The sequence below is a fragment of the Puntigrus tetrazona genome, unplaced genomic scaffold (assembly GCF_018831695.1).
Source record: "Puntigrus tetrazona isolate hp1 unplaced genomic scaffold, ASM1883169v1 S000000148, whole genome shotgun sequence".
Taxonomy (NCBI): domain Eukaryota; kingdom Metazoa; phylum Chordata; class Actinopteri; order Cypriniformes; family Cyprinidae; genus Puntigrus; species Puntigrus tetrazona.
Window position 1 is genome coordinate 382764 of NW_025047824.1, and position 17237 is coordinate 400000.

Genomic DNA, 17237 nt, shown 5'->3' on the forward strand with positions numbered 1-17237 from the left:
TGTGTGTGTGTGTGTGTGTGTGTGTGTGTGTGTACATCTTCAGTGGTCAGGCTCTCAGTGTGTGTGTGTGTGTGTGTGTGTGTGTGACTGTCGTCTCGGAGGGTCTATGTGAGTCCGATCTCCTCGAGGACGCTGCGGGGAGTCTCTGCTTCCTGTGAGAGGAAGATCACAGATCATACGAGAAAAACCAGTCACGGGGACAGTTTTCTCAGTTATTCTTCTCAGCTAATCCTGAATGAGATTTCGTATATTCATGGGTCATAGGTCGTTTACGGAATATCTCCGTGGAACGTGATCTTTTCTTAATATCCTAATGACTTTTTTGGCATATAAGAAAAATGTCATTTTAACAAAGGGTTCAACTAGAACTATACCCCAGCGGCTGCTTTTGATCCCCAGGGTCACAAATATACTGAACACTACAAAATACTGCTATAAGAGCCAAATATTTATCAATATTTATTTTTTAATTTAGAAATGCATATAAAAAATATTTAAAAATAAAAAAAAAAAAAATTACATATACACACATATTTTATATATATATATATATATATATATATATATATAAATTTTTAATGCATTTTTTATTTATTAATATTCACTAAAACTCTGTAAATTTCAACCAAATATTAACTATATATATATATATATATATAAAAATTTTGCATAATTAAAATAAATTGCAAATATTTTATTATAAAGTAAATATTTAGCAATAAACATGTAATAATTCAAACTTTGGCTTTGCCTTGGTCAGAAAAATCAAACATTCACAAACAAATTTTACTTAGAAAAACTTAAAGTTTACTTATAAAAGCCGTTAAATATTTTTTAAAAATGTTAAAAGTATTTATCAAACAAATACTTAATTACAACACTAGCTTTTTTTATATATATATATATATTTTTTTTTTTGCTATAATAAATTTGCTGATCAGCGTAGCTTTGCAAATATACAGTATTTACGTCGTATTCATTATGCATGTAAAATCTGATCCCTTTATACTTGTTCTTACTGTAAAAAAAAAAACAGCTCTGAATGTATCAATCATTTTCTTTGCACCACGGACATCACAGACACAAGAAGTCAAAAGACAAGGTGGAGAATGAACTTTAAAAGTCTTCTATGGGATAAAAAAGCGATGCAATTACGCTAAAGATCATGTTCTGGCTCGGCAGCATGAAGCGCATGGAGATGAGCCGAGCTAAAATTATCCCGCGAGATCTGAAAATAATCAGCATGTGGGCCGCCACCAATGACTCACGGATGACACAAATACACTCACAACACTCAGAACAGGCACTACTTACTTTAGCGTCCTGAAGGCCACCGGGACACGAGATGAGGGGAAGAGAGAGAGAAGAGTTACACACCTTGCCTCTCCTAAACGCTTCTCAGCTTTCAGTTTAGTAGCAGAGAAAAGTATTAGTGACATTAATAAAACCTACAGGACACGCTTCTAACACCCGGCTTTGTTATGAAGCTGAAAACAGTTTTTGGTTTTAACGAAGCTAAATGTTTAACATGGGATTTGTTTTTTGTTATAAAAAGTAAAGCACACGCTAAAAGAATGGGGCTTTGTAGAAATACTAAACGCTTTAAATGTTGGCTCTGCTTTTGTAATATGAACTAAATATTTTGCTAAATAATTTTAATACGGGCTTTCGCTGTGGATATAAAAAGCTAAATATTTATCATAAAGCACTAAAGGATTTAAATGTTGCTTTTGTTTTTGTTATAAAAACTACATTTTTTACCAAAAACCATCATTTTAACATACTAAAAAACACAAAATTATTTAAATATGGGCTTTTGTAAAGTACTGAACATTTTAAATGTGCTCTTATTTTGTAATATGAACTAAATACTTACCCAAAATAATATAATTAGCATAATATTTGACTAAACTAACCAAAAGTATTTTAAAATATTTATATATATATATATATATATATATATATATATATATATATATATATATATATATATATATATATGTATATATATATATATATATATATATATATATATATATATATATATATATATATATATATATATATATATATATATACACATACATATATATACATATATATATACACACACTTAAAATATTTATGATAATCCATACTAAAATTATTTAAATATGGGCTTTTGTAAAGTACTAAACATTTTAAATGAGCTCTTATTTTGTAATATGAACTAAATACTTACCAAAAATAATATAATTTTTATATATATTTTAAAATGTTCATATATATATATATAAACTAATATTACTAATAATACTAATACTTTACGAAAAAATAAATTAAAATAATGTTACTATACATATACATATATATATATATATATAAAACATTTAAAATATTTATGATAAAATACTAAACAAAATTGCTTTCGATTAAAACATTTAAATAAATATCTTCCATAAACAGTCATTCAAATGTGGGCTTTGTCTGTTATAAAATCTGAATATATACCAAACAAACGCTAAATAATGGTTATAAAAACTATATACAGGAGAAAATCGGTCCGATCTAAATGAACGGGTTTTATTCGAACGAAAAAGATCAAATCGACGAAACCTGAGCATTTTTTTAAGGGTTTAAATCAGGTCTTTAAGGGAACGGTCGCAGATCAGCCCTTTCCCAGCGTCGACATTCAACTCGTTAAACCTAAATCCTCTGCTCTTAAACGGCGGGTAAAGACACGAGCAGACGAACCTCCCGGAGGATGAATCATTCATGACCCCCGAGAATTAAAACCCAATCAGCGTTCGTCCGGGAGGAGAGCACAAACCATCAGACCAAACCTTCAGCCTTTCCTCAAAGTCAGCTTTTCCTCGATAATAACCCGCTCCGCTTTCGTCTGGCGTCCCTCGTGACTCGACCGAATCGCGTTAACGAACAAAAACGCATATTTAGACTTTCGAAATGTATCTCTAACAGACGAAACATTTCTGTCAGTATCTGTATATCGGGAATTTTCACGTGAAGTATCACCTGGACAGGTTTCTCGAGCTCTGAATTCAGAACTAAAGCTATAAAGACAAGAACACGCTTCTCTAAATTGCACATATTTGGTTTATTTCTACAGCGATACATGATTTGACATTCATTCGGGCCACAGATCAACTCAAAGCCTTCGTTTAATACCTCGAATACGCTCTCAAACCCATCTCTACGAATACTGAACAAAACACGAGGGGTGAGGGACGTAAAACAGTGACGGCAGAAATACAGCGGCTCAAATTAAAACAATGTGGACTTGGCTCAGACGAAGGTGTTTGAATCAGCTGCTGTTTTGGTGGTTTTCATGGTTTTCGTGGATGGAGTCAGCTCTTCCGAGCTCTGATTGATCAACTAGAGGGTCGTTTTCAATCAAGTAGAAGCTCTTTAAACTTCTACTTGATTGTTCATCTCCAGGTGAGCTCTTCCTGGATCTTTTGAGGAGCTTTGCTTTGCTTCTTCAAGTTTGATCCTCTCAGTCTCGTCCTACTGAGATCGTTTGAGAGATACGGAGCGATCGCTGATGTTCAGATCATTTCAGGTCAGAATCTGGTAGGAAGGTTTGCGTCACAAGCAGCAGAATTTCATCGTATAAAAATCAGCATCCGCACCAAACTGCATGTTTCTGCTCGGTTTGGGCCTTTCTTCGTATTCTCACTGTATCAGACGACTTGAGCCAGATACGTAGGTGAACGTACCTACACTTAACTCTCAAGTGACTAAATATTAGATATGCATGACTAAAAATACATACAACTATTTAATATGACTGGCCTCATGGCATAAATGTACCTGGGTGCACTTTTTTTTTTAAATACGTACCGACAAGTACGTATCGGTTTCCAAAAGAAATGCATTTTATTCCTCTTTGCGCTAATTTACAGAGTTTCGATTAATAAAGTGTCATTTTCACACAATGTTATGCCTTCAATGTAATATTAATATGCTGGGAGGTGCTGCTTTTGAACGTTATCGTCGTACATATCCTTCATATCTCTATATAAGCCGTAGGTTTGTTCGGTAGATCACGGAGATGTTCTTGAGAGACGGCGAGCTCCGGTTCGATCCCGTGCGACGACTACTCAACTAAACGATTCAAATTAAATGAAATTGTGCATTTGGGGTTTTATCTGGCTTATTCCCATTATGACACGGCATTAACTTTTAGCAACAGCCCACAGATATTTAAAGTAACTAAAACGCAGCGATACTTGCGTCAACGTAACGAAATGTGCCAGGGTTGACGTATTGAAACAGTGTTTTAGTGGACGTTTTTCTGCGGCGAAACGCACTGTAAGATACGTTAAAAAAGCGAGCTGCGCAAAAAGAGGTACTTATTAAGATCAGGTTGATTATTTCACGCGACAGAAATGACGTTTTAATATTTGAAGTGATTTGAGGCCGCTGTAGATCCGTGTGTGTGTGAGCGCCAACAGAAAACTGTTGCTATAACTTTCTACTACAATCAAGAAACTAAAACTAACGTTGCAATGACGTGCACGAACAAACTCATCATTTATAAAATGACTACATTTACCATCGATTGGACCACAGCTGCTATTCATAACACTATTATTTTCCTAAAACATCGTAAAATACACACAATTAAGTGAAGCCGGGCTTACACCGTGCGATTTCTTAGAAAGATTGTACTTGTCAGACTCTACGAATATTATGATCACGTGACACCGTGGGAGCGCAGTTATTATCGATCACTTATATATATTGCTCTTTTAACACTACAGATCGCGTCAAAGCGTACGAACGATATCAAATAGGAGAATAGCGTGATGGTAATAAACTATTTTTATTAAATACAGAGACGGTGTGCGTAATCAAATCGTCGATAATCGCTATGAATTAAATATCGTCAACTTTTTTGCGTGCGCGCAAAAAAAAAATTCTATATAGAATATATCTTTTGGTTAATTAGGTCAAATATTATTATGCTAATTATATTATTTTTGGTAAGAATATATCTCTGGCATCAATTGTGATCAAGTTTGCTGTTCGTCGTACGAGAAAAACCTTCAGACACGGCCAGAATAAAATTTAATCGCAACGTGCATCAATCAGCTGTCGGTGAACGTGTCAAACTAACGATCAAAGACTACGGATATTAGTCTAGGATTGTAAGAATCTTTTAGGATTTTTAAAATGGCTAAAATTCGCACACAGCGTGAGCCGGGCTTTACTGTTTTCAGTCACTCGTTTTCAACCGATTTTGTGGCGAAACTAATTTTCTAATCGAAGCTACGAAATAAAGGCCGAAAGTCTACTTTTCTCTACATAACCTGGTTCTCTAGAGTTTGAGCGAATTCTTCAGTGAATCTGAAATATCTGGTAAAAGTGTCTTCAAAGTGAGCCCTGATTTCCCCAAGCTACGTGATTGAGAGTCGCCTGAACGATACAGGAATAACATTGATTCAGCACAGTTAAACACACACACACACACACACACACACACACACACACACAGCTGGACGGCGTGCAGGTGAAACAGGGTCCAAGATGCAGCTCTCTGTTTGGACGGTGCTGGAGGCAGAGGCGGGGCCAGCGGGCGTGCAGGGGGGCGGGGCTCAGCATGCAGCCAATCAGTACACGGGCACGTTAAAGTACTCATGTCGGGGCTGAAGGAGAAACACACAAACACACACTGATAATGGAGCGGGCAAACACACAGCAGTGAGATGCAGACGGACAGACGCGTGCAGGACGACAGGCATCGACAAAAACATACACGTCAACAATCTCCGAGCGATTATTGGTAAAAACAGGTTAAACTCACACACACAGGTTTGCACGCCGCATATAAACGCTTACAGCAGGGTTCAGGGCTTTTATTAAATATTTTTGCATGTTTATTTACATTTAAATCAAAACTGATAAAGAGGATGGGGTTTTTTGGGTAGTAGTAACATTTTATTGCACATGTAAATGCACTCAATATACATTCTGGTCATACGTTCTACAATGGAATTATATTTTAATTAGAACTGTCATAAGATTAAAACAACTATAAGTTGCAAAACTACTGTAATCTCACATAATACCAATCAAACGTCTAATAAAAAAAAATGTATGCATCAAAAATGCATTGATTTTCAATTTAATACTTCAAATATTAATGAACAAAGCCACATATTTAAGATGTGGTAAAAATTATGTAATATTGAACATTAAATTTTACAATTAGTATTATTATATATTAATATCGGTACTGAATATGATAACTGTGATCACACATATATATATATATATATATATATATATATATATATATATATATATATATATAATATATATTTTATATATATTACCACAAAAAACAGTGTACTTTTTGAACTTTCTATTTATCTGTGAATCTTGGAAAATCAGATGCATCTTCAGATGCAGTTTCCTCAAATTTTTTGGAGACACGACCGTTTTCAGCACTGATTATGATCAGAAATGCAGCAAATCAGTATATTAGAATGATTTCTGAAGGACCATGTGACACTGAAAACTGGATTAATGATGCTGAAAAGTCAGCTGCGCATCAAATAAATAAATTCATTAATAAAATATATCATAACAGAAAATAGTGACTTTAAACCAGAAAAATATTTCAATATTTTTACTCCATTTCAGACCAAACAAATGCATTTCTGACAATTCTAAGAGACTTTTATGTTGATTTTAGTACTAGTACAAAACCACCTATCTCTGCATGAACACACAGGATGGGGAACAACGATATAAACCCTAAACTAAGAGCAGGAGGAACACAAACACTCAAAGCTACATTAAACGGACCTTCTAGTGGTGGTTCTGCTCTAACAGGAAAACCATTCTACAGACGGAAGGAGACCCAGACCTGAAGCGCGTCGATCTGAACCGGTTTAACTCTGGAAGAGTCCAGAGGACTCGGCCGACATGTTGGGACTCAAAACACCTGCAGGACATTCACAAACACACAGAACGGCAGCGTCATGACACCAGAGCTCGCTTCCCCTGCAGCTAACAGCGTTCGGATCAGCCGGCTTTGAGCTCTGAGTCCGTGTGGAATTTCTTCTGCTCTGTCAGGAATGTTCCGGAGCGACTTTCCCGGGTCGACTTCTCATTAGATCGAGCGACGGATCCCGCGCTTTCAATTAAAACCCTCTCGGCAAACAGAGGGAGGCGTCCGTTTGAAGTTTAAGACCTAAGCTTGAAATCGCTTTAGTAGAATTTTTTTTTTTTAAGTAAAAAGTAAAGAATGGTAATCGGATTATTAAAACTAAATCACATGGAACCGTGCTGGGTGAAAAAAAAAATCACAAAAATGTGTTAAGGTCACATATTACATGCAAGTCAAATGGAAAAAATATTTAAAATGATCACAGAAAAAATATACAATTTTTATTATATATTATATAATATATTGTTTTGTTTTTTTATTGTCTTTTATTAAATAATGAGAGTGCTCCACCTGGTAAAGTAATTCCAGAACATTTCTGAGAAAACAAAAATACATAAATTCATATGTTTATATAATTAAATTATAAAATAATTATCTTTTTATATTTATCTATTAAATAAAATTTGTATTTGAAATATAATTAAAACTTTTTTCTAATTTTAATAATTTTAATAATGCCTCATTGTGCTTTTTATATTATGTATTATTATATTATATTATATTATATTATTATTATATATATACACACACACACACACACACACACACATAAACATTAATTTTTAATTATTATTATAAACCATTTTATTTTATTTTTTATAAGATTATTACAAGACACACACACACACACACACACACCCACACAAGTATAATAATAGCATGTTTAAATCTATCTATATGTGTTAAAATATAGATTTAGCTGTATATTTAATTTAATTATTGGCACAAACATTCATATAAATACATAACATAAAATTTATCATTTTCAGTTGAAAGGTTACATGAGATGTACTTTATCTAAAAAGTGAATATAATGTTGTAAATTCAACAAAAACTTAAGAGCATCAGCAAAAGACAGACAGCGAGGAAGAGAGATAGAGACGAGATACAGAGATCACATCATAAAACGCAAACCCCTCGCCGCATAATGTGATTTATTCTGATGCAGTGGGATATTTATGCAGCACCGAAGCCCCAAAATGAAAAGGAAGGCACTCATGTCTCATCCTCGGCTCTCACGCTCACACGCACACGCACACACGCGCACACACACACACACACACACACACACACACACACACACACACACACACCCCGCCCGCTCCAGCGTTGACAGAGCAGCACAGCTCACTGCAGGCATGAAACAAAAGAGTTCAAACATCACTAGTCATCCCGTGCTGGTTAGTTCCCGTCGAGCATCAAGTCAGAGCTCCACACACACACACACACACACCACACACATATCAAGAGCATCTGATTGCGGAGACGGGGTGTGTGTCTTTAATCCAACACATCTGCTTTACATGAATGTTTTCACAGAACCAGTTGTGTCGCTATAATACAGAAAAATCCCTAAAAAGTGTGCCACAAATGACTTACTGGCCCTTTAAGACTGATGCTGCAACCCAGTTTGAATAATATGCCAGATTAGGGTTTAAATAGTTTACTTTGAAGCACAATATGTATCTTTCAAATAAATGGATTACTACTAGTGTACTAATCACTGCAGAACACACTGTGTGCTATTTTATAGAATACAATACGCAGCGACAAACTGCATTTCATGCTCACTATTTCATTCTTAATGTAATTAATGAATAATAATTATTATAATAAAAATTATTCAAAGTTCTTAATTCTAGTCTGGTTAAAAAAAAAAAAAAAAAATAAAATATAAATAATATATATATATATATATATATATATATATATATATATATATATATATATATATATATATATTACTTATTTATTATTTTATTATTATTTTTTGTCAACCTGAAAAAGCAATTTTGAGACACTCCAGAAAGAACAAACAAAAAAAAAAATACATACATAACATATATTCATGGTATTATATCAAATAAAATGCAATTATATTAATAAACGTTAAGAATGGATTACTAACTAGTTATTGCTAACTCTGAATTATCTAATAATAAATAATAAACTTTATACTTTTTCAAAATTATAAGAATGACATATTTAATGCTACACCAAAAAGAAGTGGTGTAGAAACCATTTAAATTTGGCAAATTTACTGAAGCAAACACAGTGCATTAAATAAAAATGATGTAGAAGGTCTAACACATTATTTTCTTGCCAAACGTACTCTAATAACGCTTGTTTTATTTATAAATTGAAAAAATTATGTGGACACGAAACTATTTAGCGTATTTAGATATTATTTTCTATTTTGGTCCCAATACCGGTGTACAGTATTAATACAAAGTAGTATATACTTTCACATACTTTTAGTGAACTGGGACGCAGCCTGAATCGTAGGCTGACCAGGTCAAAGGTCAAGAGTTAAGTCGAACCCCCCCCACCTTTAATGTCACCACGTCTCCTCCAATCAGAGCGAGCGAGAGCTTCGTCATGCCCAATCAGATTTCAGCTCAAGCAAATCACACCGTTTACCAATAGGCTGACAGCATGGGCGGGACTCCGCTCCCTTATAAGATCTCCTCATTGGCCAAACCGCCCCAGTCTTCAGTCTGGCTCTACGAACAGAAACACCAGCCAATCAAACAGCCCGATTCCACGAAATGACCCCAAATCTGTTTCACGGGGGGGAAGAGTTTCTTGGAATCGGATTAAGATCCACCAAATACTAAGTCTAAAAAGTGCACTACATCTCAGACTGAAGGTAAATGTGTGCTTGAGGATAACACTCCAGTTACATAAACCACTTAGACCGAGTAATCTTTGGTCAAAACAACACGAGACTAATTTATCCCAACCGCTGGAGTTAAGACAAACAGTGGCTGTATTTCTCCAACTGGCTGCAGAAAATAAGCATGGCGCCAACGAGCCATGAAATAAAATGGTATGACATATTTTAATTATATGGTAATGAAAATTTCCAGGACAATTTTAATGCCCTTTGAACCCTTTCTGCTAAACCAGTGGCCTACATGCTATAGATAAATTGTAAATAATATTTAGAAATAGTATTTTTTTTATATTTTCAGTTGTCAATTTAAGTTTAATTTATTATTATATATTATTCAGTATTTAAATATTTGGTGGTTCAGCTTTTAAGAGTGTGATCCAATTTCAGGACATACACACAATTATTGTATTGAGTGTGTGTGTGTGTGTGTGAGTGTGTGTGTGTGTGTGAGTGAGTGTGTGTGTGTGTGTGTGTGTGTATGGGTGTGTGTGTGTGTGTGTGTGAGAGAGCATGATTATTATAGATCTACTAAAACATGTAATATGCAATAACTACTGTGTATTAAGAGCGTATTTGCAAAAACGGATAAACTACATTTTTAACATTTTCAAAAATGGTGTTTTTAAATTGCTATGTATTTATTGCATTTTATTGCGTTGGTTTGTCGTACACCGTAGTTAAAAATTAAATGAAACAACCCAACTGCAGTACAATGAAATTTTCGAAATTGCTTAAAACTGAGCCATCTGCGCTTGTAAATGGTTTTAGTTTTCCTTAGGTTAATGTTTCCACAAAATAAATGCGCCGCGCGAGAGGTAATAGTTCATATATTAATTGACGTAACATTTAAACATTTCAGATGGAAAAATACGACTCAAGTCACTGGAAATTGTTCATTCCGTTAAAACGGCGATTAAGCCATAGACCAGTTTAATGTGTAAAAATATCTGTTTCACCCAAGGTTTTCATTGATTTACCGAACGCGTGAACGATACCGTCGCAAACTGCCGCAACGCAGCAGAAGCTCATTAAAACCCAAAGCAGATTCATTAAAAACATCAAACACAAATCTGACCTCAAATCTGCAGCTAAAGGACGACCCCCAGCCGAGACTACGGCAGCCCCGGAGGCTCAGCCCGTAATGCTTTACGCACATTTGTTTATCTCGTGCAGAAATTCCTGCAGTCGCTCGACCCACGATGCCAGCACGAAGACGCATGACTAGCTGAATCGTTTCGCAGGCCTCGCTGGGCAATCAGCGCATTTAGGTCATGTCTTGCTGCTAAAGCGTGGACAGCACGTCTTTGTTCTCTCGTTCTCCTTTGTCTGCCTGTAATCTGGCCCTCGGGACAAAGTCTGTCGGGATCGCAGTCAGAGATGATAACCGCGGCTTCGTTCTGCTTTCAAACTTGGGTTTAACGACGGTGAATGAATGCTTCCCTTTCCTCTAGTCTGCAGCTAACGCCTAAATCAGCCCCGATTACAAAAACAGCCAATCATGCATCCACCTTAAGAGCCCTGCGCCGGGAGGATTTACGATAACATGCGCAGCGACTAAACCGCTTGGCTTCGTTAGTAACTAAATGGGTGAATCTCACAAAACGTGTCGGGAACATTCAATCAAAATAAGAACTTAAAGATAACGTAAAGATAACGAGAGACCAATGATGCCATAATTCTAAGCATAATAAAATAAATAAAGTGCAGATATCTATGCGGAATATTTTTAAATCTTAAAAACTAGATAAAAAAAATACAATAAAGACATCAATCGTTATTAATGCTGTCTTCTTTCAAACTAAATATATCTTTAATTTTTCCTTTGCCGTTTTTAAGAAGATTCCTCAAACTATTTTCTGTACGTAAAATATTTTTTCATTCCTTTGGTTTTGTGTTGAAATGTGACCCGTTTTAATGAGTTTCACTCTATTGCTCTATAGCTACTACTAACTCTAACCTTTTTATTTGATAAAAATTCCATATGTCACCAGCTTCCTGTTTAGATCGGATCGGAAGCTGACAGCATGCAGAATAAAATCACACTGCACTGGGATCTAGAGCTACAGGGAGACTGACGACTACAGGCAATAATCCATAAATCATACCTGGAAGCAGACGAATCTGAAAATCTAGATTCTGTAAATCAAAACAATTCGGTTGGACAAAAGAAGGAAGGGTACAGAAAGCAACAGAGAGAAGAAAGGCATCAAAACGTTTCTTCGGCAGCGCACCTGAGGTCATTTCTCCTCTAGAGGAACGAAGCGGAACTGCAAGCGCTGTTAGGATGCCATGCCGTTGCTATCCTCGGCGTTGCTAAGGTGCAGTTTTTAAGCATGTTTGATGCGGTTGTTAAAGCAGCCGAAAGAGTTGCAATTTTTGCTAGGTGCTAGGCTGTATTTATGAGGTTGTTAGGACGTACTGCTTGCTATCAGGTTCTGTGCAGTTGCCAGGATGTTCTGGGATGTAGGGGCGTCGCTAGAATGTTCTGGTTGGCTGTTGGCTACCAAGGTGTGCTGAGTGTGTGTGTTGTTACAGCACTCATTTACCAAACGGCTACCAGGGTGTTGCTATGTGGATGCCGAGGCGTGTGGTTTTGAGTGTGTTGTAACAGTGTTCTGAATGGTTGTTAGGGTGTTGCTGTGCAGTTTTAAGGTTTTCTGGGCGGTAAATGCTGTGCTTCTGTGCAGTTGTCACTGTGTTTTGAGTGTGTTGCTACAGTATGTGGTTGCTATAGTGTTCTGGAAGGTCGCCAAGGTGTTGCTATGCAGCTACCCAGGTGTTTTGAGTGGCTTTGAGTGCGTTGTTACAATCTGTATTTGTTTTAATATTCTGGATGGTTACCAAGGTGTTGCTACGCAACTGCCAAGGTGTTTTGAGTGTTTGTAGCTTGTTGCTACAGTATGTTGTTACTATAATGATCTTAGAGGTTACTAGTGCATTGCTATTGCAGATGATTTTTTAAACTTCACATAATGGTTACTGTGGCGTTGCTATGGCTTTTAGTGCAATGCCATAGTATGTGGTTGTTATAATGCATTGGATGGTTGCCAAATTGTTGAAATTATTGAATATTTATTTATTATTAATAGACCATTAATAAATAATTTTCAGCATGCTGATCTGCGGTTGATAAGAGTTATTCTGGATGATTCCTAGGGTATTGCAATTTGGTTCTGAGGAAACTATTAAATGGTTGCCGTGTCAATGCTAAGTGGTTTCCAAAGTGTTCTGGATGGTCGGAGCAGTTGATAGGGCATTGCTAGGCTCCTAAAGTACCCAAATCTTTTGTGTATGTTGCTACAGTGTTCTGGACGGTTGCCAGGATGTTTCTTAGGTGACTGATAAATCGCTTTGAGTGGTTCTTATGGCGTTGCTAGGGATCTGGGTGATTGCAAAAGTGTCGTCATTTGGACTTCAGATTAAACTTAAAGCAATTCTGCACATTCAAATGGAATACGAGAAAAAGCTGTGACCTTAAAAAAAAAGACACACTTCAGCTTCAATCTGAAATCCCAGCGACAGGACAGATATCCTGCAGATCTGAGCGTCTGTTAGACTCCATGAAGACGAAGATGAAAAGATTGCGTTTGAAAGCTCAGTTCCTCTACACTGTAATGAACAAAGGAACGTTTTGTTTTGCAAGCGCCGGGCCGGCTGGGTAACACACACAGCAGTGTGTGTGTGTGCGCGCCAATAACCAATGAGTCATTGTGAACCTGCAGCTCCTGAGGGATTTATACTATTCAATTCAAAGTGAGAGGCCAAAAACACGATGATGTACCCTAACGGCCCTGTTGCTTCGCTGTAGCGGTAATAAACCTCAGTACTCAAGAGGACAAGAGACCCATTAAACTTGGCGCGCTATTATTCTATAGAAGCTAGATATAAACAAATCAACTGACTAATTATTTCAACTATCTTGCTCAGCAAAGTGTTTTTGTCCCTGAAATGCTTTAAGGAAGCGCAGGCGCCTCACCTCCTGCAGCAGATCCGCCTGCTCGATGGCTTTCAGGACGTTTTTCTTCGACGTCTCCTGAGCCTCGCCTCCCAGCAGGAACTCGTCCAGGATGAAATACGCCTTCTCGAAGTTAAAGATGATATCGAGCTCGCAGACCTGAGTTTGCCAAAATCAATCACCGTTATCGCATTCATGTTCCGAGACAACTAGTATTTATTTTCTGCCGCATGACTTACACTGCCGAAGTATTTGTCGAGCAGCTCGACATAGCGGTGGATGATCTCCAGTGTGATCAGTTCATTATCCTGGTCCTCAATGGCACAGCAGAAATACAGACTGGCGTATCTACAACATAAACACAACATTTGTTTCAGTGCACTGTTGCTCCGAGAGATTTTTTGTGCATTGCGACAGTAAGTGGTTGCTAACATATTTTGTATGGTTACCAACTATGTGGTAGCCAAGGAGTTTGAGTGGTTAATATTTTTGTTATAATATTTTGTACGGTTGCTATGCAATAATTAAGCTATTCTGACTGGCTTAGAGTGTGTTGCTAGTACAGTGTGTGGACACTAAAACGTCCGGAATGGTTACCAAGGTGTTGCTATGCAGTTTCTAAGGTATTCTGAATGTTTTTCTTAGTTACCAGGGTGTTGCTACGCAGTTTCCAAGGTGTTCTGAATGTTTTTTGTGCACTTCTACTGGGTGTTTTGTTATATTTTGTATGGTTGCCAAGGTGTTGTTATGCAATCGTCAAGTTGTTTTGAATTTTTTTTTAATGTGTTGATAACTTGCTACAGTACACTTTTGTTATGTTCTGGCTGGTTGCTAAGGGGTTTGAGTGGTTAACGTTTTTGTCAAATTATTCTGTATGGTTGCCAAGGTGTTGCTATGCAAGGATTAAGTTGTTCTGACTGGCTTTGAGTGTGTTGCTAGTACAGTACGTGGTCACTTAAATGTTCTGAATGGTTACCAAGGTGTCGCTATGCAGTTTCCAAGGTGTTCTGAATGTTTTTTTGTGTTTTTCTACTGGGTGTTTTGATAGAATATTTTGTATGGTTGCCAAGGTGTTGTTATGCAATCGTCAAGTTGTTTTGAATGTTTTTTAATGTGTTGATATCTTGCTACAGTAATGTTCTGGCTGGTTGCCAAAGTGTTCTGAATAGTTTTGAGTGTGTTGCTACAGTATGTGTTTCCTATAATATTCTGGATGGCTGTCAAGGTGTTCTAAGTGGTTTCTAGTATGAGTTTGTCATAATATTGGTGATTACCAAGGTGTTGCTATGCAGTTGTCAAGATATTCTGAATTGTTTTACCCTTGTTAGTACTGTGTTTTTCTCTTGAAATATTCTGGACCGTTACCAAGGTGTTGCTATGTGGTTGTCAATGTTGTCAAGACAATTAGACACTAGACTAAAACCGGTAAACTGTATACATTTACCCCGCTTTCATACACAAGGCTAAAGCCTAGTCCTAGACTATAATGTTAGTCTGAGCTGAGCTCAAATGAGCACATAAATGAATTACAAACTCAGTTTGACTTTGAGATACAGATGACTGGGAAAACAGGTATTGCTTGTTGTTTAAAGGTATGGCATAAAATATTGTACATGTTATTTATGAGAAAGACCATTTCTATGTGAGGCAGACCAGGAAAACAAAATGAAATATCTGGAGAATATCAACAAACAAAAAGAGAACAACAGACAGCTTTATTGATTATAACAGGAGAGATATTATTTCTGACAGAGTGCAACATGTTTCTCTGCAGCTCCTGAGGAAACCGCTCTCAGATCGACTTCTAAAGGAAGTGTAATGTCACATCTAATGATTTAGAACAAATTGAAGCCAGCTTTAGATAAAACTAAAACACTTCGGGACTACTACGGATATTTGAAGTCATACGGACACACACAGTGTACACACACACACACACACGGGATATCATATCAGGGGGACAATTTGCAAAAGTCTTATCGTCCAATGAACTGTCTAGTTCTGGCTGGTCAGCTGTGTGTGTAGTTTAATAAAAATGTATCTTTTTCCAACTGACACTTCATTAATCTTCATTCTCTCAGATGGGTCTCTGGCCGGCGGGAGCTGCTGAGTGAGCGTTTTCCTCAGCGATAATGGGCTGCTGTGATCAGCAGACGGGACGGTTGTTCATTTAGTCTTCTGGACAGTCATCTGTCACTGCTTTTGTGTAAGACACAGACGGAACGAGAACGAATTCAGCAAACACAACTTTCCCAAATTCTGGGATTCTGGGACGTGAACGTGCACATGAATATGCATGCGTCGGCAAATACACATTACGTCGAGTTTGTTTGCTTCTACCTATCAGGTGTGCTGCCTAGATGAAAATAATAGTGAAAAATGGCCCCACTGACACATGCAAATCAGGTGAATGTATTAAAACAAATTCAAAAAGTGAAAGGGAAGTGAAATGTAATAGAATAAATTGTATATATATATATATATATATATATATATATATATATATATATATATATATATATATATTTTTTTTTTTAAATAAAAAAATAAAAGTGGCAAGGAATAAGGAAAAAATTGCAAATAAGGAATAACAATGAATGTTATAAACAATGTATGCAAAAAAAATCTTAAAATGCAAGTGAACGTCAAATAAAATTTAAAAAATAGTTTGAACAATACTAAAATAAAAATGCAAATCGTGTAAATTTAATACATTCAAATTGAATTAAAACAAAACAATTAAATGATTGAAAGCGTCAAAAACCCTGCAAACGGGGTTAATAAAATTAAATGAAAGAAGCCAATGAGCCAGTGAAAAAAAAACAAAAAAAACACTAAAAATAGGCAAAATAAAGTTAACAATAACTACTAAACATAACTACAATACAAATGCAAACAAAATGAATGTAATAATATAAAATTATGGAAATCGAGCGCATGTGGAGCAAACATGAAATAAAATTATTTGCAAATGGAGTTAACAATAGTTACGCAAGTGGATTTTTATAAAAAAATTATCAAAACTAGTGCATATCTAGTACTACTTTAATTCCACAGAACACACACACACACACACACACACACAAGCCAAAAAGAACACACACTTTTTGTAACAGCATCAGAATAAGCACTGACAGGCGTTTCATGCTGCTTAGCGATGCTAATGCTCCGTTTAGACGGCGCTGACAGAGACAGACTGTAAGGCTGTTAAGAGCGGGCGACTGGGGTCAGAGGTCAGGCGAGGCGAGCTGTGAGGGAATCAATCTGGAACATAACCAAAGCCTGGAGAACCAGAGGAACCGATGTAGACGCAAGGTCACGTTCATTATTACAGCCCACAGTCTGTTCATCTGTCTAGACTCTTTCTGCTGCACTTTCTGTTTAGTGCTTCACTCCATCTGTACGGCTCAAACTATATCAAACACAGT

The 17237-nt window shown here is 36.4% G+C and overlaps 1 protein-coding gene across 5 annotated transcripts in view; it reads right to left on the minus strand.

Annotated features, from left to right (window-relative positions):
- zgc:162858 (uncharacterized protein LOC337771 homolog) overlaps nucleotides 1–17237 on the minus strand; it is a 22988-nt gene continuing 5751 nt past the window's right edge. The window contains exons 3-7 of one of the 5 annotated variants that reach the window (XM_043230111.1): nucleotides 14049–14157; nucleotides 13831–13968; nucleotides 9599–9681; nucleotides 1315–1323; nucleotides 17–152 (exon numbers count right to left, since the gene is read on the minus strand). In XM_043230111.1, the coding sequence (XP_043086046.1) occupies nucleotides 9634–9681; nucleotides 13831–13968; nucleotides 14049–14157 (295 nt within the window). In that variant the 3' untranslated portion in view covers nucleotides 17–152; nucleotides 1315–1323; nucleotides 9599–9633. Of the gene's footprint in view, nucleotides 153–824; nucleotides 1324–3075; nucleotides 5649–9598; nucleotides 9682–13830; nucleotides 13969–14048; nucleotides 14158–17237 lie in introns of those variants that run through there. The other 4 variants (XM_043230110.1, XM_043230108.1, XM_043230109.1 and 1 more) reach the window with 4 other exon arrangements.